The 25,147-nt window shown below is 52.5% G+C and overlaps 1 protein-coding gene across 1 annotated transcript in view; it reads right to left on the bottom strand.

Annotated features, from left to right (window-relative positions):
• The window catches only part of NXN (nucleoredoxin), a 139,858-nt gene that overhangs the window by 1,791 nt on the left and 112,920 nt on the right, over window positions 1–25,147 (bottom strand). The window contains exons 2-7 of the mRNA XM_065897122.1: window positions 21,125–21,242; window positions 19,331–19,464; window positions 18,716–18,816; window positions 16,990–17,096; window positions 4,746–4,925; window positions 2,840–2,964 (exon numbers count right to left, since the gene is read on the bottom strand). Coding sequence (XP_065753194.1) covers window positions 2,840–2,964; window positions 4,746–4,925; window positions 16,990–17,096; window positions 18,716–18,816; window positions 19,331–19,464; window positions 21,125–21,242 — 765 coding nt within the window. The remainder of the gene's footprint in view (window positions 1–2,839; window positions 2,965–4,745; window positions 4,926–16,989; window positions 17,097–18,715; window positions 18,817–19,330; window positions 19,465–21,124; window positions 21,243–25,147) is intronic.

Genomic DNA, 25,147 nt, shown 5'->3' with positions numbered 1-25,147 from the left:
TCAGAACGGGGAGCAGGGCACCCCGCCCTGCCAGGGCGAGGGGCAGCCTGGTTCATAAAATTCTCTCTCTGCATCACCCCAAACCCCAGGCAAGCCATCTTTTCTTATTAGCACGAAAGCAGCTTTAACTTGTGAAAATGGGATGTCCTTTGATTACTTACTTTTGCAACCAACTCTCAATTACCTGCAGCCCCACTGTGGGCCCAGGCCAATCTGGACTTCAACTTCAGAATGTTTTTAAGAAAACAGCCCACTGCCCCCAGCCCCACAGCTGCAGCAGGGGCAGGAGTTACACCGCCAGTTCAGAAGCCGGGGCCCCTGAAGTGCTACTGAAGTTTACACGGGTCGCTGTATTTATCATACGTTCCCAGTGACTGCCCTGAGGAATTTCCCTAGTATCAGATGTAGCTTTAAAGTATAAAGGCAAAGAGAAATCCAAAGACAAGGAGAAAGATTTGTAAGGGAGCAACCACCTGAGATTACCTTTCACGCTGCTGATACAGGAAATGGACTGTCTATACCCATCCCCAGGTTGTCTTACCATAAAATGTGCAAAATGCTCCACTGAATGAAAAGCCCTGGGTCGCCCTGCCGAAAAAGGACTCGGGGTATTCCTGGCCTTAAATGCGGGTGAGCAGGAGGCTCACCGGGCTCTGAGGCAAGAAACATTTCTTTCTGAAAGGGCAGTTCTTTAGGAAAGATGATTATTGTCTTTCTTTCCCCCACCCTATAAAGAGCACGCACTTCCCAGCAATGCCAGGTGATTCAGCATCTCTGGCAGCATTCACCCAACTCAGGACCTCCATCTGGGTTAATAAACAATCTTCACGATAAACAGAGGGGAGACACCTGGACAAATACTATACATCCAATTCCCGTTAGGAGGCCAAGCCAGAGCCCGCTGCCCCCCCACCCCGCCTCACTTTCCCTGGAGCAAACACGGGGAGATGAATTTTAACGTCTGTTAAGGCTTCAGAAGGGGCAACTTCTGCCTGCAGGAGAAGACAGGATCAAGACAAAGCCGCGGCCCGCTCAGCCCTGGGGGATCATGAAGGGCCTAAGTCCAGGGCTCAGAGGCCCCCAGTTGGTGCCTGATGTTCCTGCGCCCTGTGCTCCTTTCTGGCTGCCTTGCTTCCAAGGTCAGACCAAGAGAGCTGCCAAGGCCAGGAGCCCAGGTGCAGAGCAGGGGAAGGCCTGGCGGTGGGTGGGAGAGCTGGAGCAGCGGATGCCCCCGGGTCTCTGCCCAACCTCCTGGTCCAGGCTGGGCGGCCCGTCTGCCAGACCCACACGGACAGAGGGAGGGAGAGCACTGCGTCTGGAGTCACTCCTCATCTCACGTTCACTCCTCTCTCTGCCACCCACTTAACGCAGGACTTTGGCAGAAACTTCTCGGAGCCCAGGTCTCCTAAAACATGTGAAACGGATTCAATAATGGCTCACGTGGGGCTCCGCGAGCATGAGAGCCAGCCCGCACGCACAGCCCGCCCAGGCGGGGCTCGGAGCCGTCTCACCCTCTCTGAGCCTCACCCTCCTCATCTGTGGGACGGTAAGGACGATGCTCCCTGCCCACTAGGTGAGGAGCACGTGGGTGGTCCAGGTGAGGCACCTCGCTCGGGCCTGGCCTATAGGAAACCTGCCATTGCTCCTTTTCAGCCACGTTTGTAACGCGGCCACCGGAGCCCTCCAGCCCTGCCCCCGCGCTGGCTCCGCCCTTTCTCCTCTGCGCCATCTTTTTTCTCCGAGCCCTTCGAAAGGGGTTAGAGTTTAATACATTCAGAGCGGCTTCCACTTGTGCTTTGTGTGGAGCGGGCTGGGGACCCCCAAGGCAGGGCCCTGTGAACCTGCTTTGTTCCCTCCACCCCACGGCTAGGCAGGGTGACTTCAGCTGCCTTCCAGGGGGCCCGCGGAGCAGGGGCGGCTACTGAGGTGATGAATGGGTGGTTCCGGGTGTCGCGCCGCCGCGGCATCCCCTGGGATCCAAACACAGCGTGAAATGAGCAGGGGCTCGGACCAACTGGAGGTACAGATGGGAGCAAGGAGGGCACGGGGGCTTCAAAACGTGTATCTGTCAGTAACTGGCTTAGGCCGGTGCCCGGGTGGGGGAAGGCAGCGGCACCTGCGCGGAGGGTGGCTCGGGGTGGGGACCGGGGAGACGTGGCTGCGACCATCTTGCAGATTCCACGTGTGCGGGACCCAGGCTCCCAGACCCCCGGGGAGGCGGCCCAGCTTAAGGGCCTGCCCTTCGTCCCTCCCCCTCCCCCTCTCCCGGTGGCGAGCCTTCTGCTCGGTCCAGCCCAGCCGAAGGCCCTCCAGGGACAGGCCTGGGGTGGGAGAGACAGGGATGCCAGGAACGTCAGCACTCTCCCTGGGCTGGAGAGGTAATTGCAGGTCGGAGTGGTGGTCGGATCCCCGCCAGCATCCCATGATGGGAAAAGGCCCCCTTGCGGGCCGGGGGAGGGGACTAACCAAGAAGACACTCTGTAAAGCATCAAGAGCTTGGTTTGGACCCAGCCCAGAGGGAGTAAGTGTTGATCGCGATCTTTGTGGCTCCCCAGCAGCCGGGGTGGGCATAGCCTGGGTGCAAGGGGCGGGGGGGCTCTGTCATGGGAGGGCCTCCTGCGGCCCTGAGGCTGCTGTGTGTGAGAGATGGCAAGAAGGAGGCGGCAGGGGCCAGAATTGGTTTTCCTTGACATCTTTTTATGCTATATTTGTTTGTGGAGTCTTCTGGAAGCAGGGTCACCCCAGACCCCCTTCAGACATCCCCAAGGGCTGTTATCACCGGTGTTCTAAAAGCGGGCCAGCTGAGCCAGCCCCGGGGCCAGGCCACAGCAGCACTCACCTCCCCCGCCACAAAGAACAGAAGCGGCGCCTCCTCCTCTTTGGCTTTGTACTTGGCGATGATCTTCTCAGCTATGGGCTGGATCAGCTGCTTGGCCGCCTCGGACTCCCCGTCATCCTCAGAATCTGTGACAGGAGAGAGAAAGACACAAAGACGCACTGGCTTGTCAATCAAGATGGAGTGGTGCCTGGGTCCAGGGCCTGACTTGCCCATCTGAGCAGCCCCTGAAGGGAAGAGAAGCCTCCCCTGGGACACCGGCCTCGCCCCCTGGGTGCAGGAGCCACGTGTGTCCCCAGGCATAGGCCAGCTTGCTCGCTGCTCTCACACACAGGCTGTCCTGAACTATGCCCCCAGGAAGAACCAAGTAGCACTAATGCCCAGGCCAATGCAGTCCTGTTCGCTGAGCTCTTCACAAACCCACCTTGGAAGCTAAGCCTCCCCTAAGCCAGGACCTGAGGTCCCGGCAGGTTTTCCTCACAGTCACAGAATGAGATGCCGTGACCGCGGATCTCTGACTTCCTAATGGAAACGGCAGAACTGGTGGTGGTGGGTCAGGACTGTGGTCTGATCAGCAGCTTTGGTGGCGGTTGGGAGGCACCAGGGCAGCTGGCAGCGGGACCTGGCTGGGAAGGGACAGGCTGACTGCAGGGGAGAACCCCCAGCCGGGCTCCCAGAGCCTCCTCTGGGCATCTCTTGCCTCCAGTGAAACAGCAGCATGGGAGCAGCTCACTCCTGCTGAACCCTGAAACCCAGAGCAAGCGCAGACCGGGGGTGGGTGGAAACAGGTGCCCGCACAGGACCTTCACCCGGAAGTGCCACACCGCCCGGGAAGCCCAGTGCGCAGGCTTGGCCCCACACACTCTGGATCCACAGTTAATTAGCTCCGTGATGCTGGGAACTCGCTTTGCCTCCCTGGGACCCTATTTCCACATCTGCAAATGGCCAGTGAGGTTCCCTACGGTCCCTCAGTTCAGAATTGCTTCCCAGGCCCCAGGATGTGGGCGTGTGAGCCTGCCCAGGAAAGCCCCAAGGTGAATGGTCCCCCAAGGCCAGCCCCTCCCAGGGCCTCTGCCCTCCAAGCGCAGTTCCAGCCTGCAAGTCAGTTTGCTTCAGGATCCCCTCAAGTCCGCATGTTGGCTCCCGCGTGGAGGCCCCCAAACCAGACTCCCAGAGAATGGGGGTCGGATGCTGCCTGCATTCTCCAGCCCCCTCACCGTGGTGCGTATGGCAGCAGCTCAGCCATGATGCCGGTACCCATGTTTACTTTAAGTTGGAGCCAAGCAACGAGTCCCAAGGCAGAGGGCAAGGTGGACCTTGGCCAGCAGTTGCTCCATTTGCAGAAGGAACCAGGGTCACCCTATGGGCCTGCAGGGAGCCCGGAGTGGGTGTTCTGTGTCCTCCTGCTGTCACCCACTGGAAGTCAGAGTGGGAGAGGCAGGGAGACTGAGGGGCTCTCAGCCCCGGAGATGCCGCCCGAGGCCGGGCCCTGCTCCAGCCACCCTGGGGCAGCTCCTCAGAGCACAGGTGAGCGGCAGCAGCAGCTGGGGACGAGCCTTGGCCTAAGGGGCCCAGCCCCCCACAGCTGCTGTGCTGCAGCCCGGCCCCCAACAATGGGTCTGTTCATCACGGGGCCAAGGGCTTCCTCCCGGGCTGACCTCTTCCTCCCAGCTGGCAGCCGGGAGCAGCTAGGAAGGAAAGCACAGCAGCAGGTCCCAGAACACCACCCCCCACAGGGGAGAACCACGAGTAAATCACTGGGGTCAGGAGCACGGCAGCCGCGGAGACAAAGGCCCCGGCCCTGCGTTGCTGGCGACAGAAAGAAGGTGCGGGGACAGACTTCCCAGACCCCCACCCAGTGAGCTCTGCCCATCCCGTCCCACCCTGGGGCTCCCGCTGAGCTTCATACCTACAAAAAGGACGAGGCAGGGGCCCTCGTTGAGCTGTACGGCGTTGGAGTCGGAGAGCTCCAGCACGGGCTTGGGGTGCCACGGGAAGCCCCTGCAGTCCTCGTCGTTCAGCACCTCCACCCGCCCCTGCCGCGTGATCACCTCCCCCTGTGGGTCCAGCACAATGAGGGTGGGGATGCCTGCAAGAGAGGGCGCGAGGTCGGCCACAGACCCACAGTCCGCGGGACGGCCCCCTAGGACACAATTCAGCCAGAGAGCCCTGGGATGGAAGCTGGGCTCAGCCTCTGAAGAGCCAGGGAGCCCCCCTGGGTTGGCAGGTAACATCTCCACGGGAGCCTAATAAGCAAGTCACTCCCCCGCCCCCCGCCTCCTGGTGAATGCGCTGAAGCTCCCACCTTATCCTACCACCGCGTAAAGATCAACAAGGCTGTGCGTTTCAGAACTCAGCACGGGGGCTTGGCACACAGAAGCAGAGAAGTCCTAGAGAGATCCCCAAGAAGCAGGTAGACTCCCATACCTGCAGGGAGTCTAAACCTCATGAGGTGGTGCGAACACCCACTCCCCTGCAATGCAGACCAGCACAGGTCAAGGGCAGGAGGGCCCCACCCGTGCAAGCACTGGGGGCCTGTTGCGGGGAGGAGCCTGGGACAGGGGCTGCCAGGGGCAGGAGGACAGGAGGAGGACAGCTGGCCGCCATCTCTAGCCCTGCTGCTTGGGGAGGTTCCAGCATTCGCTCTGAGGGAGGCAGTCCCTGGAGGGAACATGCTGACGGCAGTGCTGTCGCCCTCATGTTAGAATCCTGGGCTGGGGTAAGAAACGCAACACAAAGCGCCCCGCAAACCACAGCCCGCCTCTAACCATAAAGCCTCCAGTGGAAAATCAGAGGAGATCCCTCCTGGGTTACAGTCGCATGTGGGTTTTCCACCTCCCTGTTCTTTGTACCCCATTCCCCGCTGCTTCTCCTCCAGCCACCACCCACAGAGGCAGACTCGGCCCTGCCCTTTGGGGACACTTGTCTCTCCACTGGCAGCTGGTCCCCTCCCCCCTTGCACCAACCAGCTGCCTCCCCTCTGGAGCTGACCGGAGCTTTAATTTTATATGGGCCAGGGAAAGCCAGAGCAATTTAATATTTATAGATTCCACAGCATTCAGTCGGTAATTTGCTCCACTGACATTTTACTTCGCCACGGGGGGCAATGCTGAGGTACCAGAAATACAGCCCTGGTGTTATGACCTGCATGGTGGCTGGGGCAGCGGGCATGCAGTGGTGAGCCTGTCTGAAAAAGGAAAAACGCGTCTATTATGTTCACACCTATTAGAAGGAGTGGCTTGGCACATTGGGGAACAGGTCCAGAGAGAAACAGACTCTGGGGACTGCCTTTCCCACAACGCACAGCACATACAAACGCACGTGGCTGCAGCTGGCACACTCGGGCTTTCAGGATGCGCCCAGAGCTGTCGGGGCCTCCTGAGTTGTCCGGGTCTCCTGAGTTGTGTGTCAGAGTACAAGAGACTCGGGGCATTTCCAGCCTCATCCTCACAACGGCATGTCATCCCCCAGAGGCCTGGGGCTCACATCAGGTGTGTCCCCAACCCGGATCGGGCTGGGCTTGAGTCAGAAGCCTGAAGGGAGCCTGGGGCTGGGGCCCACAACATGACAGTCTGGCCATCTGCAGACAAATGCCTCCCCAGCACCATGCCTCATCTCAAAAATGCCTTGGCCAAGTTCTTTAATCAGTTTCTGCAATTGGGCAATTTCAAGTGTTGGGCTAAACCAGGGCCTGCCCACTGCTGTGATGAGACACAGCAGCAGGCCTGTTTGTAGCTCAGACGTGGGATGTTGAGCTGGTCTGTGGAGGGCAAGCAGGCACAGAGGACGGACAGAGAAGGCAGGAGAAGTAAAATCCAAAGGCAAAGAAGCTCACTTCCTGGTTTGGTGCCTCGGTTTCTCCAAGTGACTGCTCTAAGAGGCTTCTTTGTTACCATGGCTGCAGCCTCTCTCCGGTCATGGCTGGTGGGGACCAGGGCGGCAGGGCAGGGACACAGGCCCCCAGCTGGCCGCTGTGGAGTCCTCGCCAAGTCAACAGAGGAACAGCTCCCCCGGGCCCCCGGGTCTCCCCACTCCTCCCCCACGGCTACGTGAAAGCGAAGTCCCCCTCGTATTTGGTGCTTTGAGCCCGAGATGATGAGGTGCATGTGCCTGTGGAGTGTAAACATTAAGTGACTCGGTACAACGACCACAGACTTCAACCGAGAGAAGCCCATTTCCGCACACGGACAGAGAAAAAGAATCAACAAGCATCGCGCCAGGCCGCCTTCCCATCACCGGATCTTGGGTTAGCTTGGCCCCGGAGCCCTAAGTGTGTATGTTCCTCCAGAGACGAACCAGCGGGCGAGAAAAGGAAGCTTGCTCTCAGGGCATCTGCTCTGTGCTCCGCACAGGGCGTGGGACCTCACTCACTCCTGGAAGTACGGTTATCCTCCTCCTGCAGATGTTCACGTTGCCTCCCCAAGGTCGTCTGGCCAGTAAGTGGCCACGGTGGGACAGGAAGCCTGGTCTGCCTGCTGGAAAAGCTGCTGCTCTTTCTGCCAGGCCGGCCACTGGCGGGAGCTCTCACAGCCCCGGGTTGGGGACTCATCCCCAAGGAGGAGCTCTGCACCACCCACCTCCCTCTTCTCTGAGGCTTTGGGGAAGGAGGCTGAGATACGATCACCTCTCCCCTTTCTCCCCCGCCCCCCGCCCCATCAGGCCTTTCCTGCTCCCCCCTCCCTTGAAGCAGGTTCCCCGAAGCAGAGACTTCTAAGGCGAAAATAGGGCAGAGCCTCTTACGGGAAACTTAAAGGGAATGGAAAATTTCTAATCAATGCCTTTGTACAGAATAACTACCACCCCAGCAAGGGGCTCGCTTCCCTGACGGGAATGAAAAGGGAGCAGTTCGCCTCTGCTTCTCTTGAACTTGTCGTTTCCCAGCTGGGATGGCTGGAACGGCTGGAGGGAGAGTACAGTAAGAATTCTAAGGAAGACCCAGGAAAGTCACTTAACTGCTCAGAGCCTCATTTCCACACCGTCAAATGGGGGTAGTGATAGTTTCCTGTCTTACTTGGGGGCTGGAAGTAAAATGACAAGTAGAAAATGCTTTCAAGCAGACCATCTGGCACACAGTAAGTACTCCGTAAATATTAGCTCTTCTTATAAATAAGTTCATCGTTATTTTTTTTAATCATCCCTAAGTTGATCATTTGGCTCGCGAGAAGGGACAGAAGACTGGTGCCTTGCTCTCGTGAGATAAACAGAAGCCTCCACGCTGGCTGGAGGGAGTTCGCTAAAGAAACAGAACACCGGGGCGACGTCACCACCACAGGGAGGGTTCCGGGGATGGTATAATGCTGCCACGCGTGCGGCTGGGGCGCTCTCGGCTGCACCACCCCAAGCTTAATCTGCGAGTAGGACACACACTCTGTGCTCCAGAGAGGGCTGCAGCCCCAGGCCCCCGCCCAGGGGAGCTTGGGTGGACCACAGCAGTGCCTCAGAATCCCCTTCAGCATCTCCCCGAAAACCTAGAGAAGAAGGAACAAGGCCTAAGAAGCCGGCTCCACACTGTTTCCTCCTGGGAGGAGCCGATTTGTGAGTATTTAAAACCATCTCAAAGCCACGTGCGGGGCTTCCCTGGTGGCGCAGTGGTTAAGTATCCACCTGCCAATGCAGGGGACACGGGTTCGAGCCCTGGTCCGGGAAGATCCCACATGCCGCGGAGGAACTAAGCCCGTGCGTCACAACTACTGAGCCTGCGCTCTAGAGCCCACGAGCCACAACTACTGAGCCCATGCGCCACAACTACTGAAGCCTGCACGCCTAGAGCCCGTGCTCCGCAACAAGAGAAGCCCGCGCACAGAGTAGGCCCCACTCGCCACAACTAGAGAAAGCCCACGCACAGCAACGAAGACCCAACGCGGCCGAAAAAAAAAAAAAAAGCCACGTGCATGGAGACTGTCCCACAGTTGCATTTGGTAGCTTTCCTATCACCAAGGAAAGAGGGAGTTTCAAAGGAGGTGGTGGGTCTGGGGCAGCACCTGGGGGTGCAAGAGGACCTGGTCAGGGCCGTAACCCAACTTTGTTCCTCTGCTTCTAGATGGCAGTGTGATCGCAAAGATTGCTGGCAGTGGGGAAGAGAAAGGGGAAGAAAAGCAGACCCCAAGACAGGAAGAGTGGGTTAGGGCGCGTGGCAGGGCAAGTGGTTACGTGATCACGGAAATAAATGGTCATCGTGAACACTGCAGCAGTATGGAAATGTTTGTAATACATGGATGAGTTGAAAATGCAGAATACACAGTGCTATGTGTACAATTACAACTATGTAGAAATATGCTTGAAGACAGAGACCAAAAGGACTCAGAAAAGTGAAAACAGTTGTGCTAGGAAGGCAGGAATGTGGGTGAAATAGATACATATTTGAGTTTTGTTAAATGATATTATGGTGAATGCACTAACATTAAATAAAAACCAAACAGGAACCGTAGGGCAGCAGGGGTGGGATGACAAATGCAGACCACGCCTTGGCAACATCAACCCCAGTTCATCACATCCCTCTTTTCCTCCCCCTCCTTCTCCCCCAAACCTTCCCCTACTGGGAGAGTTAAGGAAAGGAAGAAGGCAGCTGGTTTGAGTGGTGAAGCTCAGAGAAACCCAAAGGAAGTCAAAGGGATGAGTCTGGGCCCACTTGAACTCGGCCAGAAGGCCCGCGTCAGGAGGCACAAAGACGACTTTTCTTTTTTGACCATGCCACGTGGCATGCGGCAATCTTAGTTCCCGGACCAGGGATTGAACCCGAGCCCCCTGCAGTGGAAGCTCAGAGTCTTAACCACTGGACCGCCAGGAAGTCCCAAAGAAGACATTTAAAATGGCAGCGTTCTTGTAATACAGAAAAGCCAGAAATGACCAAGTATCCACTGACAGTGGAACTGATAAAGAGGCTGTGGTAGGACAAAGCACTTCACGGCACTGAAATAAACCAGATGTAAATATCAACAGGGATAAATCTCAAAAACATAATGTTTAGTGAGAAAAGCAAGCTGCATTATGATATTACAGCATGTCAGCACTTAAGTACACTTCTAAAAACACACCCAGCACGACTATACATTACTCATGGATTCAGAGACGCAGTGAACATCTGAAAACAGATGAGGAATATTCACAATGGATGGATGATAGTGTCACCGCTCTCCCCCACTGGGGAGAAAGAAGGGGCAAGGCTCCACGGAGGAGTAAAGGGAACCCCACTTGGTCTGTGTTTAATGCTCCCATTCGTTGATAAATACCTCAGGCAAAGATGTCAGTTCTAGGTGGTGGCCACATGGGTGTTTGTTACATTATCCTTTGTCCTTTCCTGCTTTTCCTTTTTTTATGTTTTCAGAATGAAACAAGACGAGCAGAGAAGAGCACTGAGGCTGCTCTGTAGGCCCCAAGACAGCCCCCAGCCGCCCTCCCCAGGCCCAGGGGGCCAGCTCCACAGAGCCTGCGCCAGCCCTTTCAATACTGAGATTTGCCTACAAAAAACACCAGCGTGGGCCCCTCGCCCTCTACTCATTGAAAAACACAATGGCTGAATGTTTCGTTTCTATAGAAAATAAAGACACTCTGCCTCAAGTCCATTTTGTGAAAGGGGCAGGGAAGAGGGCAAAGGAAGGGAAAGAGAGAGGAGAAGGGCGGGAAATGGATGAGAAAGGCAGGGAAAGGGGAAAAGAAGAAAAAGCCAGAGGATAAGGCTAAGGAATAAGAGGGCAACAGAGAAATAGAAGATAAATAGATCCCGGGAGAGAGACGGGCCTCACACAACTGCCTCCCGGTCTTCCCTGCTGCTCTCCTGGTGGCAGGGCCTCCGTCCACCCTGGGCTCTGTCGCTGGCCCCAGAGGCGGGGGTGGGGGTGGGGAGGAGAGGAACAAAGCCAGTGAGGGCCTCTAACCCAGGAGAGAAGGGGCTCGGAGCCTCCCTGCGCAGAACATGGTATTCTCCAACAGCCAGCATTACAGAATTGCTAATGGGATCTGCCTTTTGCCAAGTGCGTCTAAACCCTTTCCTTAGAAAGGCATTTGTCAGCAGCTTATAGGGCTACAAATTCCCCAGTCTGCACAAAGCGCTGGGAGGAGGGAGGCCAACCCAGCTATTCCCCAAGGCAAAGGAAGTGGATGGAGGCCACATGCCAGGCTTTGGTGAACTCAAGCGGCCCCATGAAGACTGCTAGCTAACACGGCCCGGGCTCAGGCCAGAGCACCCGAGGGACCAGCAACCAGCCTGGGAGCAGATGCCTCCTCAGGGCCTGCAGCAGGTCCTGCCATCTCTGAAAGGGGTGACTGGAGGGCACAGCCTCAAGACCCAGACTCTCCCACCACCATCTGGATGGACACCTGAACGAAGGGGCAGCATCTTACGCGAGGCCTCCTCGGGATGCTGGAAGATACTCAGAATCTGGGGGCGCTCTGAGCCCAGCTCCCAAGATGCTCAGAGGATTCCAGGTTCTTCTACACTGCCCATTTTCACCCAAGCCTGTCCAGGTGACACAGAGCGGCTCTGCCCTCATGGGCCTCAGTATGGTCTGATGAAGTCATTTGCGCGCTATAAGGCCCAAAGACAGGCCAGGTGGAGGTGGCTCAGCTTGGGTGCGGGCAGGGGAAGGTACCTCATACTGCTCTGTGAAAGCACCCTCATCAAAACGTTCAGGAGGAGACAGAAAGTGGGGTGAGAAACCGGGACACAGAGTCAAGCAGGGAGCAAGAGCTCTCCCAGATAGAGCCCTGCAGGATTTGCAGAAGACCAGACAGTCGGTGGAACCCTCCACTGACTCTGCATATGCATGGAGTGTATGTACGTGCACATCGTGATACTGTAACATAATGAGGCGTATATATTTGGCCTTCATCCCCAGCTCCTGGCACAGAGCTCCTAAAACCCCTATAATTTCCTGAACGATTGGGGTGATAGGAACATCTTTTGTTATCATATTTGGTCTTAGTCCCAGATCCTGACACAAGAGCTTCCAAGACTGTTGGAATGGAAGTGGTAAGAGTGAGTGTCTTTTTGGATGCTCGCGAGATGACGGGTCTAGGTCACCAGAGAGACGTGGTTAGAAGGTTGGAACATTCAGCTCCACACCCTTGACCTCAAGAGCTGGGGAAGGGAGAAGGGCTGGAGGTTGAGTTAATCACCAATGGCCAATGATTTAACCACTCATGCCTACACAGTGAAACCTCCATAAAGGCCCCAAAATGATGGGGTTCAGAGAGCTTCCAGGTTGGTGAACATGTGGAGGTGCTGGGAGGGCGGTGCACCTGGAGAGGACATGGGAGCTCTATTTGAGCAAGAAAGAAGAAAGGGGATGGGGAGACACACAGACATTCTGAGTTACGGACCTGATGCTGTAAAACATGCTTCATGGTGGAGAGGAGGGAGACTGAGGGAATTCAGGAGAGCCGGCCATACGCCCACTAAAGCAGGTCTGCTGAGGAGACACTCACCCAGGGGAGGAGTCTGGGCCATGGGAGATGCCGACAGGGAGGAAAGTGATGGCCCCGGGACCTCGGAACCCCGCCCCCTTGAACAGGCTGTGGATTTTCTCTACCTTTTATTTTGGTAGTCAAACGCAGTGGGATGCTGACTGGTAAGATCAATGGAAATGCTGCCAAAGAACTTACTAAAAACTAATGCACCGGGGAACCCAAAAACTGCCATGAAGCTGAAGTACCCTGTGAGGCTGGAAGGAGGCAGAGGCCGCCTGGGGCACCTGCTCTAGAGCCCAAGGGAGCAGCCTCCCTCTCTCTCCCCACAGGTAGGCCTGTCGTGAGCCACAGCCTGAGGTCTGGCTACAGTGGGAGCTCAGTGAGTCCATCAGAAATATCAGAGGGTAACATGCCTCTGGGATTTCTCTTCCAGTCTAGCTTACATGTCACTACTGCACTGATCTCCCCTTAATCAAAATTTTCAAAAAGCTCTAAAGCCCAAAGCGCCAAGTTCAAGGACCACAGCCTGGTGCTCAAGGCCTTCTGTGATGTGGCATCACCAGCCTTATTACCCAGTCTGCCCTACAGTACACCATGGACATCCTACTCTGGCCTTTGCCCTGGAACGTCTCAAACCCTCTACCTAAATCCCATCCATTCTGTAAGGCCCTGCTCTAGAGTCACCTCCTCCAGGAAGCCTTCTGGGCTCAAGAGCTCCAAGCCAGAGTCTCGCGTGAATTCAGACTATTCCACTGTCTGCCCTTCATTAAATGCTGCCTTGAAAAGGATCCTGTGTGGCTCTTCCACACTCTCGATTCACCGTGCTTTAGTGCATCTCTGGCTTCACAGGGCCAGAGGCGGACAGACAGATCAGGGTCAGCCAGCCATGTCTGACAGGCTGCTTGCAGGAATGACTCCTAAGGCTTAGCCAAAGGGGTCAGTGATCAAGTGAGCAGTTGGCAGAAAACACTGTGCCAGGGAGAGGACCCAAGAGTGAGGCAGCAGGAGGTAGAGAGCTGGGAAAGCAGGCTGGTCCAAGCTGAGGAGGGACGAGTACAGATGGCAGGGAGTGTACACCGTGGAGCCAGCAGACAGGGAGCAGTGGGACGGGCCAGGTGCAGGGCTGGGCTGCAGAGGGCACCTGCCGGCCAGAGCTGGGTTCTTTTGTGTGGCTGCCCGGCCGCTGCTTGCCTGGGCACAGGGCCTCGCCAGATCAGCTTTCTGACTCTCAGCTGAGGGCTCCTTGAAGTCTGGGAACCACATATGTACTCATCCTCACACTGCCAGGCCTTAAGAGACTGAGCCAAATGAATGCATCTCTGAAAACTCTCCATTCTCTTCCTGCTCATTTGTGGTCACCCGCATCCTGGCTGTCTGGGCCACACCTAGCAACCAGGGCTCCTACTGCTGTAATATTTACATGTCGATAGCTGGAGAATCCACAAGGAGAGTTCCCTTCTCTGCTCTCTGAAGGCAGACAGAAAACAATCAGTTTAATTTTTTTTCCTTTTTTTGTTTTTTTGGCCACACCATGCAGCATGCGGGATCTTAAGTTCCCCAACCAGGGATCGAACCCACACCGCCTAAAGTGCAAGTGCGGAGTCTTAACCACTGGACCGCCAGGGAAGTCCCACGATCAATTTAATTTTTTCGTGCCCTGCCAATGTCTGACAGAAGGGTACCTTCTAGCCTCAGCTGTGTGCCCAGAACTTGTGCGGAATCTTGCAGGGTTTGTGATTTCCCCTTAGGAGATTGCTATTCTGTGCCTACCCCGCCAACAAGGGCCCCAAGAAGCATCTCACAGAGCACAGGGAGGGTAGAAACCCCCACCCTCAAACTGGCTCTGCATGATATAGACTGTCCTTTGGTAATTTATTACTTTCAGGTGACCTCAGGGCCTTAGCATCGACCAGTAGAATATGACCTGCACCTCACTGGCCTCCACCCCCAAGAAAGGGCAACTCCCTTCCTCAGAGAGCAAAAGGCTGTGCTTCACTGAGGACCTGTGTTTGGAAAGAAGATGCCTCCATATAGAGAGGGTGCCTGACTGAGCAGAGTGGCCAAGTGAAGCCCAGCACCCACTCTGCTTTCTGGGACAAATTCAGTCTTCTGAGCCCTTGTACAAAGTGACACCTATTTGACCAACACTTTTTAGTTCTTCAGAAGATATCATCCTACTGTAGTTATTTCCCAATGTAAATCCCATCTTGCCCACTCAAGGGCAGCACTGGGACACCCTTCTGGTTTCTTATTCCCCACCAAGCTCAGTGTACAGTATTGGTGGTTAGCTGGAGCTCAAGAAATAGAATCCTATGCATTTAAATCTACTCCAGCTTTTTTCCAAAAAGGATTTGAGGCTGCTTAAAAAGTGCATGATATAATCCAATAAAAAATTGATGAAAACATCCCACTGAAAGGAAAACAAGGAAGGAAGAGAAAACCAAGCTAGGGTCAAGGGCACGCAGAGAAATGGTCAGCTTTGTAAAACTGCTAAAGGTGGCTACAAATTCAGCTCTGAGTTTTCTAGGGGCTACAGCAAGGAAAGAACTGTGGTCTGTGATGAAATCCAAAGTATACGAAAGATGAAAGAAAAAAACAAAAATGCACCTCCAACTGCAAAAGAAGTTCAGTTTTTGCTGGGTGCTAGAGGGTAATTTCCTGAACATAAATTCCTACAAGTGGGATTCTGAAATTAAAGGCTTTATAGATTTTTAAGGCCTCTGGTGTACATTGCCAATTTCTCTCCTTGAAACGTAGTCCTGATTTAGATTCCCACTAGCAGTCTGCTCTCTTTCCTATACTGGGGATTATCTTTTTTTGGCAAGTAGAGTTCTTTGCAAATGTGATAGACACAAATTCAGTGTTTTAATCTGTAAATCACGAATGAAAATTATTCTGAATATTTTTCTTATCCATTCTGACAATATGCATCAGGTGAATTGCCCACCTCATATCTTGTACATATTTTCAACTAAATTGTTTGTCTCTCTCTCTTTTTGGACTGGTATCTGGAAAGAGCTCTTTTTCTATGAAGGATATAGATTCTTTGCCACATGTGTTATTAATACTGTTAGTTGCCTTTCTGTTAGTAAGCTTTTTGACATCCAAAAGTTTATCTTTTTTAGGTTGTAAAATCAAAGATTTCCCTTTTTTCCCCTAAGTCAGTCAGTTAAATATTAAGTGCCTACTCTGTATCCAACAGTGAAACTGCCCAGTTTTACTGAAAAAAGTTAGGTTAAGTAACTCGCTCAAGGTCAGTCAGCAGTAGAGGGGTAAACCCTCAGCAAATACTTGTTGAATGAATAAGTGAACTGAGAGACATGAAGTTTTACTTATCCCCACCAAGTGGCAATTCAACCCTCTGTTTAGTACGACTGGCCTAGGATCATCACTTTTCTCAAGCAATACTGCTCCTACCCCAAGGCACACATGCTTTAAGGCTCTCTGCAAGCAGAGTGCTGGAAGGAAATACTCCTGGGCCATCTCCTTTAAATTAACCAACTTGGTACCCGTCCTTCTGGACCAGTAAACCATGTCATGTCTCTCCACTTCTGCTTGGAAAGAAAACTGCTTTCATCTTTTTTATTAGTAGGAGGCGTAAGGCTCCAAAATTCTCAAAGGATGAATAGACCTAGACTTAATGCCCAAAGTGTGGTCCCTGGACCAGTGGCAGTGGCATCGCCTGGGGGCTTTTGCTAGAAATGCAGGATCTCAGCCACACCCCAGAACCACTGAATCCGAATCTGCATTTTCGCAAGATCCCCAGGGAATTCTTATGCACATTTGAAACTGAGAATCACCAATTTTAAATGAAATATTAATTTTTTGAAACTAGCTCCTAACAAAGCCAAATGCTTACTCTAAATGGTGAAGAAAAAAGGTTAAAGAACCTGATGAGTTCCCCCACAAGCTGTGGAGTTGGTGGGTAGATCTTGATTTGGCTTTTTTTTTCTACTTCCTATAAACCAAGACACTGAGAACTCAAATATTAGCTGTTATCTCTCTAGGGTTGACCAGAATCTGGTACCACTGATACAAAGACAATGAATTTAACTCTTAATAGGCCACCAAGAAAAAACCTGGCTGGGTGAAGGCTGGGAAGGAGGTATTCACATAATAAAGAATAAAAACACAGATTGTCTCACTAGTAATCATTATTTCTGAAAAACACCATGATTAGTACTTCAAGTCCAAGTTTTCAACACTCTCAGGAAACCAATTTTCTTGCCTAAAAGGCAATACCCCCTCAGCCAGCCGTCACTATGACACTTCAGGAACGTGCGAAGTATGGGATTTGCATTATCCTATTAACGCTCCCAGCGACTCTTTGTGGCAGATATATCATCCACAGTTTACAGATGAGGAAACCGAGGCTCAAGGAGCTCGAGTAACAGAACCAAAGGTCACCCTCAGGTCTGTTTGACAGAAAGAACCTTGGGATAGGGTTTTGGCCGAGTCATTGGGCAGGTGTTCTCCATAGCCCAACCACATTAGAACCCGCTAGGCCGGGTGGTGAGAAGTAGCTGTCTCACTGGGACAAGCATTTTCCAAAAAAAAAAAAAAAAAATGGCTTTAATGAGGGATAATCTACATACCTTAAAATCCACCGCATCTTTTTAAGGTGCTAAAGAATGTGAACATTCATGGAAATAAAGATGTTCTTTTCCCTCTAGAAGGAAAGCCAAAGAGGTGGTGAGCCCAGACAAGCGAGCAGGATTCCAAGGAACCCACGAGTCGGGCACACCTACCTTGGATTCCATACAGCCGGTTGAGGCGCGACCGCCGGGCCTCGTCGGTGTAGGGAACTGCGAGCCACGGCATCTCACTGAAGTACTGTTTGAATGAGTCCTCTGACCTACAGAGACACACACAGGGAGACAAAGCCCTATTACCCCACAAGGCACCACCACTGGGTCCTCCCCACCTTCCACCAAGTCGTGCCCAGGGCCCTACAGATGCCGGGGCTTCTAATCATCGTGCTCCTCGGACACCAGGCCGGAGGAGGACACTGTCCTACCCATTCCAGCGCACACCCCAAAGCAAAGCTCCACACAACAGGTGGACGCCAAACTGAAATGCCAGGCCACTTCAACATCCCGCTTCTCTGCACCCTACACATTCAGCTCACGCTTAACTTCTCCTTTTTCAACATTGACAGGTCTTACTTTTATGAGGAGTCTAGATGTTCAGATACCACGTTCCCCGCAATGTCTGTAATCTGTGCACATAACAGTGATGCGTACAGGACACTTAACCAAGCATATACCTACGACTCCACGTCTAAGAAACTCTAGGAGTGATAAATCTAATCAAGTGATAGAAAGCACATCCGGGGATCTGTGGGGCTGGGATTTGGGGGTGAGGATTAACTGAGAAGAGGCACGAGGGATTCTTTTAATTGATGGGAATGTTCTACACCTTCACTGTGATGGTGACACGGGTACATACATTAGTGAAAATACATTGAACTGGACACCCAGAATGTATGAATTTCATTGTATGAAAATTGTACTTCAATAAAGTTGACTTTTTTATTATTTAATTTATTTTGGCTGCGCCACGGGGCTTGCAGGATCTTGGTTCCCTGACCAGGGATCAAACCCGCACCCTCCGTAGTGAAAGCGCGGAGTCCTAACCACTGGACCGCCAGGGAATTCCCAAGTTGATGTTGTTTAAGGCTTTAACAAAGTGACTCCTCCCTGTGGCATGCCTTCAGGCTTGCCGCACTCCATGTGGGGGTGGGGGGGGTGGGGGGGTGGGGGGGTGGGGGGGGTGTAGTGGGGTGGGGCCCACGGGCCAATAAACTGAGGACAGCATCATGCAGACATCAAGGGTACGACAGTGGACACAAGGCCCTCTGTGTGTTGCCATCTCAGAGACCCTTCTGTGAACAGAATACCTGGTGGCTCAGTCTGAACTGGGGCTGGAGTTTTGAGATGAAGGAAGGTCACTGGTGAGTAAAGCCGGCAAGAGGGCAAGAAACAGAGGAGACTGAGGCTAAAAGGCCCTGACGTACTCCAGGAAGAATGTCTGTTCTTGTTTTGAGGAGAGCCCCTAGAAAAAGCACGTGGCCAGAGCTAAGAGAAATGACTGCAGAGCCCACTAGGATAGGTGCCACATTCCATTAGTCTCCGGCTCTTTTCTTTCCATCCTCCCCCCTCCACATCCTTTCACCACCATCCACAAAGCTGAACTAATCAGAAAAAAATGCGTGCTAATCTCAAATGCCCCAGGCCAGAATTGGGATGTCCCTTAATAATGACAGCGAGGACGGGTTTTTCTTGGCTCCCCTTCAGACAATTACCTGAGTAAATATGAAATGTATCTGTCCCTCCGATAATCATCCCAGATATGTCTTCCCTGATCCCTATTCCCCAAGCTCTAAGCTTAAAGAGGCGAGATGTGTATGGCAAGAGACATCCACCTAGAGAAAAGGGGAGATGCACCGCCGCCGCTCTCCCCAGCACGCGTTACCTGTCTGCACTAACAAAGATGATCTCGAATTTCTGGCCTGCCTCCTTGATCTTCCGGTAGGATTCCACCAGGACCCGGGTGAGGCTTCGGCAGGGTGGACACTGGAAGACATGAGTGGGATCCTGCAGCCTCACGTCGCGCCTTCTCCTTCCCAATTCCCAGCCACCTGCCCGTAGAGGCCAGGTCAGCAACACCCAAGCAGGATTCGGATCGTTTCCAGTTTATGGAAGAGGCAGGAACAAACGTGCCTCTCGTGACGGCGCGTATCCAGCACAGGCCCTGCCCCATCCACGTGGGTGCCAGCAGGCAGCAGTTAAAACGGGCTCCCGCGAGGCCCGTGAGGAGCCTCGTCAGAATGGGTTAGGAGGACTCCTCTTTTTATTTATTTATGTTTTAGGCGGAAGGACTACCTTTTTAGGCCAGTCCAAAGAAGTCATTTTCTTGCCGCTAATATCATTCATGACAGTAAGCACTGGCAGCATGCCAGCAATGCATCAGGCACAGGAGAAGGCAAGGATGCTGGGAAGTGACACCTCCAGAAGCCAGCCCCAGCTGGGGCTGGTGGTGACATCACTGCTCCCTTCTGTCTGGACTAAAGAGGGACCAAACACTCACCCAGTGTGCAGAGAAATAGACTCCCACGTGAGACCCCTCCAGGCTGCTGCTCTCCAGGGACTGCCCATTATTTCTAAGCAAGGGCCCTGCAATGACTTCCCTGAAGGGTTTAGGCCCCCAAGGGAATTCCAAACCTGAAAGAGGCAACAGATAGCGAGAATGTTAAGACTCTTCCTCGTGGCCTCTGACCCAAAAGGCCTCAGGGCTGCAGAGCATGACAGCTTTATCACCAAACAGTATTTTTTAACATATCCATAGAATCCGCAGCTAAAACAGGAATAAAAGCAGGACTCATCCACGGCAGAGCCCTACCTACCTGCAAGGCAATGGTTCCTGAACCTGGATGACCACAGGACCTATCTCCTGGGGGGCTTTTGAAAAGTACAGAAGCCCAGGTCACCCCCCACCCCCAGTCTCAGGATTCAGGGGCAAGGCTGAAGATGCATGTCCAAAACAAAGCAAAACGACTCCCCAAGTAATTGTGATGATGGGACAGTTGGGAAATCACTGCCTTGGGTATTAACTGTGAGTTTCTTCCGTTCCAACCCTGGACTCTCAGTGGCCCTCAACTCTGCATTTTAGAATCAGCTGGGGAACTGTAAAATTCCCCACCCCCTGAGATTCTGATTCAGCTGGTCTGGGTTGGGGCCCAGGGAACCAAGTGAGATGAGAATTGCAGTCTACTGAAAGGAAAGCGTAAAACCACTCAACCCAGATGGTCGACATTCTGGTGACACGTAAGCCCCAGGCAGGAAGAGCAAATGATATGCTCCCCCACTCAACAGAACAGTGTTTTCTCACAGGGTGGTCCAGGGACCACTGCCTCAAAATCGCCTGGGGCGGGTGGAGGATGGGAGGGAGAAAGAAGCACAGCCTGGCTGAAAAAGCAGGTGGCCAAGCCCACCCTGAAACAAATGGATCCAAAAATCTCTGGGGGTGGAGGCAGGGAAGCTGGGTTTTTAACAAGTTTCAGAGTGGAGTGTGTGTGTGTGTGTGTGTGTGTGTGTGTGTGTGTGTGTGTGTGTGTTTTTACATTTCAGAAGGTAAAGACTTGGTTCTACCTGCCCTGGTTTTTACTGAGGACAATTCTTTGAAGCAGGTGAAATTTTTACTGGGAAAATTTGTTACCCGGGTTGAATCCTCCAATTGGATCAGTAAGTGAGGGACAGAAGATCTTGTAACGCTTCTATGACTTTTATGACTCCAGTGCACAGGGCTGGGGGGCGGGGGTTGAGAGAAGGAGAGAAATAGGCCCTGGACAGCCTCTGAGCAGGGTGATGAGAGCCACCCAGGCACAGCCAGCCACCCGGCCAGTCAGCAAGACCAAGGCTTAGGACTTGAGCAGCCCCAAGAACTGAGGGGCCCTCACCGCCAGGCCAGCAGAGCAATGCAGAGATTGCGACTTTGCTACGGTAAAATTTTAACGAGAAAAAACCCCGAAACCACACAGCCTGCCTCTGATTGTGAAGGTGAGAGCTGCCGTTGAAACAGCACTAGGAGTCGGAATCTGGGCTCAAGCCACTTCTCAATGGCCTCCTCAGCCCTCAAAGCTAAACTTCCTTTTTCAGATTCCATCTCCGCTGGCCCACGAATTAAAGCCCCCACGAGGGACATTCTGATCTCCGTAAAAATCTTAACCATGACCTGGAGAATACTGTAATTTCATCAAGACAATATTCTCTAGCCAAATAAACCCACACTCATATATTTCCTTTATACACTCTCTACCAACAGGGAGGAGGGCAAGGCAGGGGGGTAGAGCAGGGAGTACGGGTGGACAAAGCAAGGTCTTACCCTCTGGGTCATCGCGGATCACCAGCAGCCCATTCCTGCACACGACCTTCCCGGTGGTGGCGTCTAAGAATATTAGTGATGGAATGTTGGAAATTCGATATTTGTTCCAAAGTTTAAGCTATAAGAAGAAAAGTAAAAGAAGGTGGTTAAATCCAAACCAGATTAATTGCAGAGTTCTTCGGAGCCTCCTGGGCCTCAGGGGTAGACAGGCTGGAAAACACGAAAGTACAGATTAAATGAATTACTGATTGAAAGCAGGGCTGACTGGGCAAAAGGGGCAAGAGAAGCTACAATCCCACTTGTCCCTGCGGCCTGAGACAGTGGAGCGGACCCCAAGTCAGAGCCACACCCAGGCTCAAGTCGCAGCAGAGGCCGACGGAGAACCACACTCGCCCTGGGTGAGCTTTTCTCTCCTACCTCCCCCATGGGCACTGTCTCTAAGAAGCACGAACATGAAGATGGATCAGGCATCTTTCAGATACAGTCAGACCTCCACCAGGTGGCTAAGGCAGGAAGGGAGGCTTTTTATTGGTGCCTCTCCGCCCTATCAGCAGGCAGGTGTTCGGCCGTGTCCCCTTGGCCCCAAGGGAGAAGGGACAAGGGCATTCAACAGATGACCAAGAGTTAAAATCGGCCCCTCTCCCCACTTCACCAGGTCCATGCACAGAAATATCGGTAGTCGCTCTAAGTGTGTGCCACTCAGCCTGCAGACACTTGGGAAGCACGATCCCCAGCCAGCCCCAGCCCTCATTTCCCTGTGCCACTTAAAACAATCCCCAGTCCTTGGCAGGTTCCTGCAGTCAGCTGTGCCAGCTGTCAGAGGGCCAGGGTCTGAGAGCCGAGGCTGAGAAAGTGTGAAGGCGACGGCCCAGGGCTAGGAGCCGAGTGTGTGCTGGCTCCTTTGTAAGCTCCTGGCCGTCTGGGTGGTGCTGGTCAGGTGGGCTGCTGAGAGCTCTGGAACTGAACTGCCAAGGCCAGAAAGTGATGTAAAGAAATGAAATGTTGAACTACCAATGCACCTCCAGAAAAGAAAGAAACAAGGGGAGATTGCAGGATGGCCCACTGGTGATTCAGCTGTGAGCCTCCCTTCCGGGGGCCTGGGGCCCAGACAGGAGGGGCTGGTCCTGTGGGCACTGGTACAATAGGGTATGGAGGTATCGAGGGAAACAGGCATCAGAAATCCAGCTGCATAAAGCAGAGGAAAAGGCATGGGTGGCTGTGATCATTGTTTTTAACTCAGTCCCAAGCAGCCAGGGAGTTGGGCAGTGTATCTGCCAAGAAATGTGAGGCCTACCCAGCCTATGGAGACCTGGGACTTGGCAGGAAGGGTTGTGGGACCCCATCTCTAACTGGGTGGGCCCCCCTTAGTGCTGCATGTTTTTCCCAGTCTCACGTTTCCATTGGGCTCCCCAAACCGGCCAGGACCTCAGATCAAGGGTGACTCTGCCCATAAAGTTTCCAGTGACCGATTTTGCACTATTCCCAAGAAACCCGATACAGGATTCAGATTAAACATTCTTAAGAGATTCAACAACAAAACAAGACCATCCTACCAGTGGGATTAGCTTTACAAGTTTGCTGGTACCAGGATCCAGCCAGGTTAAAAAAAAAAAAAGTTGGGGTGGTGGGGGATTAAGATTATCAGATTTTCCTGATTTCAAAAGTAACTACTGGGGGGAAAAGTAACTATTGGGAAAAATGGGAAACATAGCAAACCACAAAAACTGAGATAAAAATAACCCATGACTCATCACTTATGAAAGCTTAGACAATTTTATATTCCACCAATGGCAAATGAGAGCACCCGTTTCCTGGTACTCTCACCAACATTATCACTACCATTAGGTTTTCCAATTTGATAGGAAAAAATGATGCTCATTTTTGTTGCTTATCTTTCTTTTACTTACTGATGTTTAGGAGATACACATCTATCTCACTGTTATAAATACACTGTTTTTCTCAAGATATTTTTTTACAAGTGGTAAGTGCTGCAATTCATTGAACAGATATTAACTGAGCACCTACTATGTGCCAGCCCAAGGGACAAGAAAGAACAAGGCAGATGACGTGGCTGCCTTTGCAGAGCTTCTATTCTAGTGGGAGAGACAGACAATATAAGCAAGAATATATAGAGAAAAATAATTTCAGGCACTTGTAAGCAATAAAAAGAAGCCAGAGCAGGGTAAGAGCGAAGGCACACTGGGGGGAGTGGTACACGTTTTAGTGAGTGCTCTGGAAGGCATCTTTGAAGAAATGGCATTTGAGCACAGATAATGACATGAAACAAGTCACGTGCACACGGGGGGAGGCTGAATGGGGAAGGTGATAGTGGACGCAGCCAGACAGTCAGGGAGGGGAGCCACGATGAGGTCAGAAGGGCAGTCGTGGACCAGATCTTCAAGGCCCTGTAGACGTGTAAAAATAACGGAATTTTATTCTAAGCATACAGTCAGACCTCCATATCCACAGGTCCCGCATCTGCGGACTCAACCAAGCGCAGATCAAAAATATTCGGGGGAGGGCTTCGCTAGTGGCGCAGTGGTTGAGAGTCCACCTGCCGATGCAGGGGACACGGGTTCGTGCCCTGGTCCGGGAAGATCCCACATGCCGCGGAGCGGCTGGGCCCGTGAGCCATGGCCGCTGAGCCTGCGCGTCTGGAGCCTGTGCTCGGCAACGGGAGAGGCCACAATAGTGAGAGGCCTGTGTACCCCCAAAAAAAAAAAAATATTCGGGGGAAAAAAAAAATCAAGAAAGTTCTAAAATGCAAGGCTTGAATTTGCCAAGTGCAGGCAACTATTTACATAGTGTTTACATTGTAGGTATAACTATTTACGTTATACGTACACTGTATTAGGTATTGTAAGCAATCTAGAAAAGATCTGAAGTGTACAGGAGGATGGGTACAGGTTATATGCAAATATCGTGCGATTTTATATAAGGGACTTGAGCATCCGCGGATTTGGGTATCTGTGAGGATCCTAGAGTCTTGGATGACCAGGTGAGGTCATCCAAGGAGAAGACACGGCTACAGAGGAAAAGGGACCCCAGGGGAGAGCCTGGTACCACCCACAGCAGGCTGAGGAGTGATGAGTGACACAGGAAAACAGGGAGACTCCAGTGTTCCAACAGGCAGGTGAGCCAAGTGTTTCGGAGAGGACAGTGTAGGCCACTGTGTCAAATGCCCGGAGATGTTGAATAAGATGAGGACAGAGAACTGACCAGTGGATGTGGCACCAATGGTCACATATGACCTTGATGGGGTCGGGGAGGAGTCAGCGCAGGGGTGAAGCTGACAGACACACTGGAATGAAGAGGGAAGGACGGGGCACAGCTCTGTCCAGCACACATGCCTACAATGGGCCTGGGACCCAGACAAGTCCAAGTCGTCCCGACAACACGTGAAACATCAAGAGGAGAACAACACAAAGAAGAAACGTTATAAAAAGAGGAGAAAATAGCAGATAAGGGGCTGAGGTAGTGACTATAGGCAACTCTCTTTAAGAGTTTTGCTGTAAAGGAAGCAAAGAAATGGGATGGTAGCTGGAAAAATGAGGTCAGGTGATGAGGTCAGAGGGAGGATATTTTAAAGATGGGAGACACTGTAATATATGCAACTGGGAATAATACAGAAGAGAAAGAAGAAAACTGATGAAAAGGAAAAGTGTAGAAGCAAAGTCCTTGAATAGGCAAAAAGGTGGGATCCAGGTCACAAATGGAAAGATGGAATTGTAAAAACAGCTCATTTTTAAATAGACAGTCATTCCTCAGTATCCACAGGGGACTGGTTCCAAGACCTGCCGCAGATACCAAAATCCTGGAATGCTCAAGGTGGCCCGCCATATTCTCAGTTCCACATCTGCAGATTCAACCAGCCACAGATAGGGCAGTACTTTAGTATTTACTATGGAAAAAAAACACCAAAACTGTTTATAAGTGACCCACACAGTTAAAACCCATGTTGTTCAAGGGTCCACTATACACATTTCAAAGCAGTTCTTTAGTCTGAATAAAAAAATCATGCCA

The sequence above is a fragment of the Phocoena phocoena genome, chromosome 19 (genome assembly GCF_963924675.1).
Source record: "Phocoena phocoena chromosome 19, mPhoPho1.1, whole genome shotgun sequence".
Lineage (NCBI taxonomy): Eukaryota > Metazoa > Chordata > Mammalia > Artiodactyla > Phocoenidae > Phocoena > Phocoena phocoena.
The sequence above is the reverse complement of the archived record's forward strand: the minus strand, read 5'-3'. Positions and strand labels throughout refer to the sequence as shown.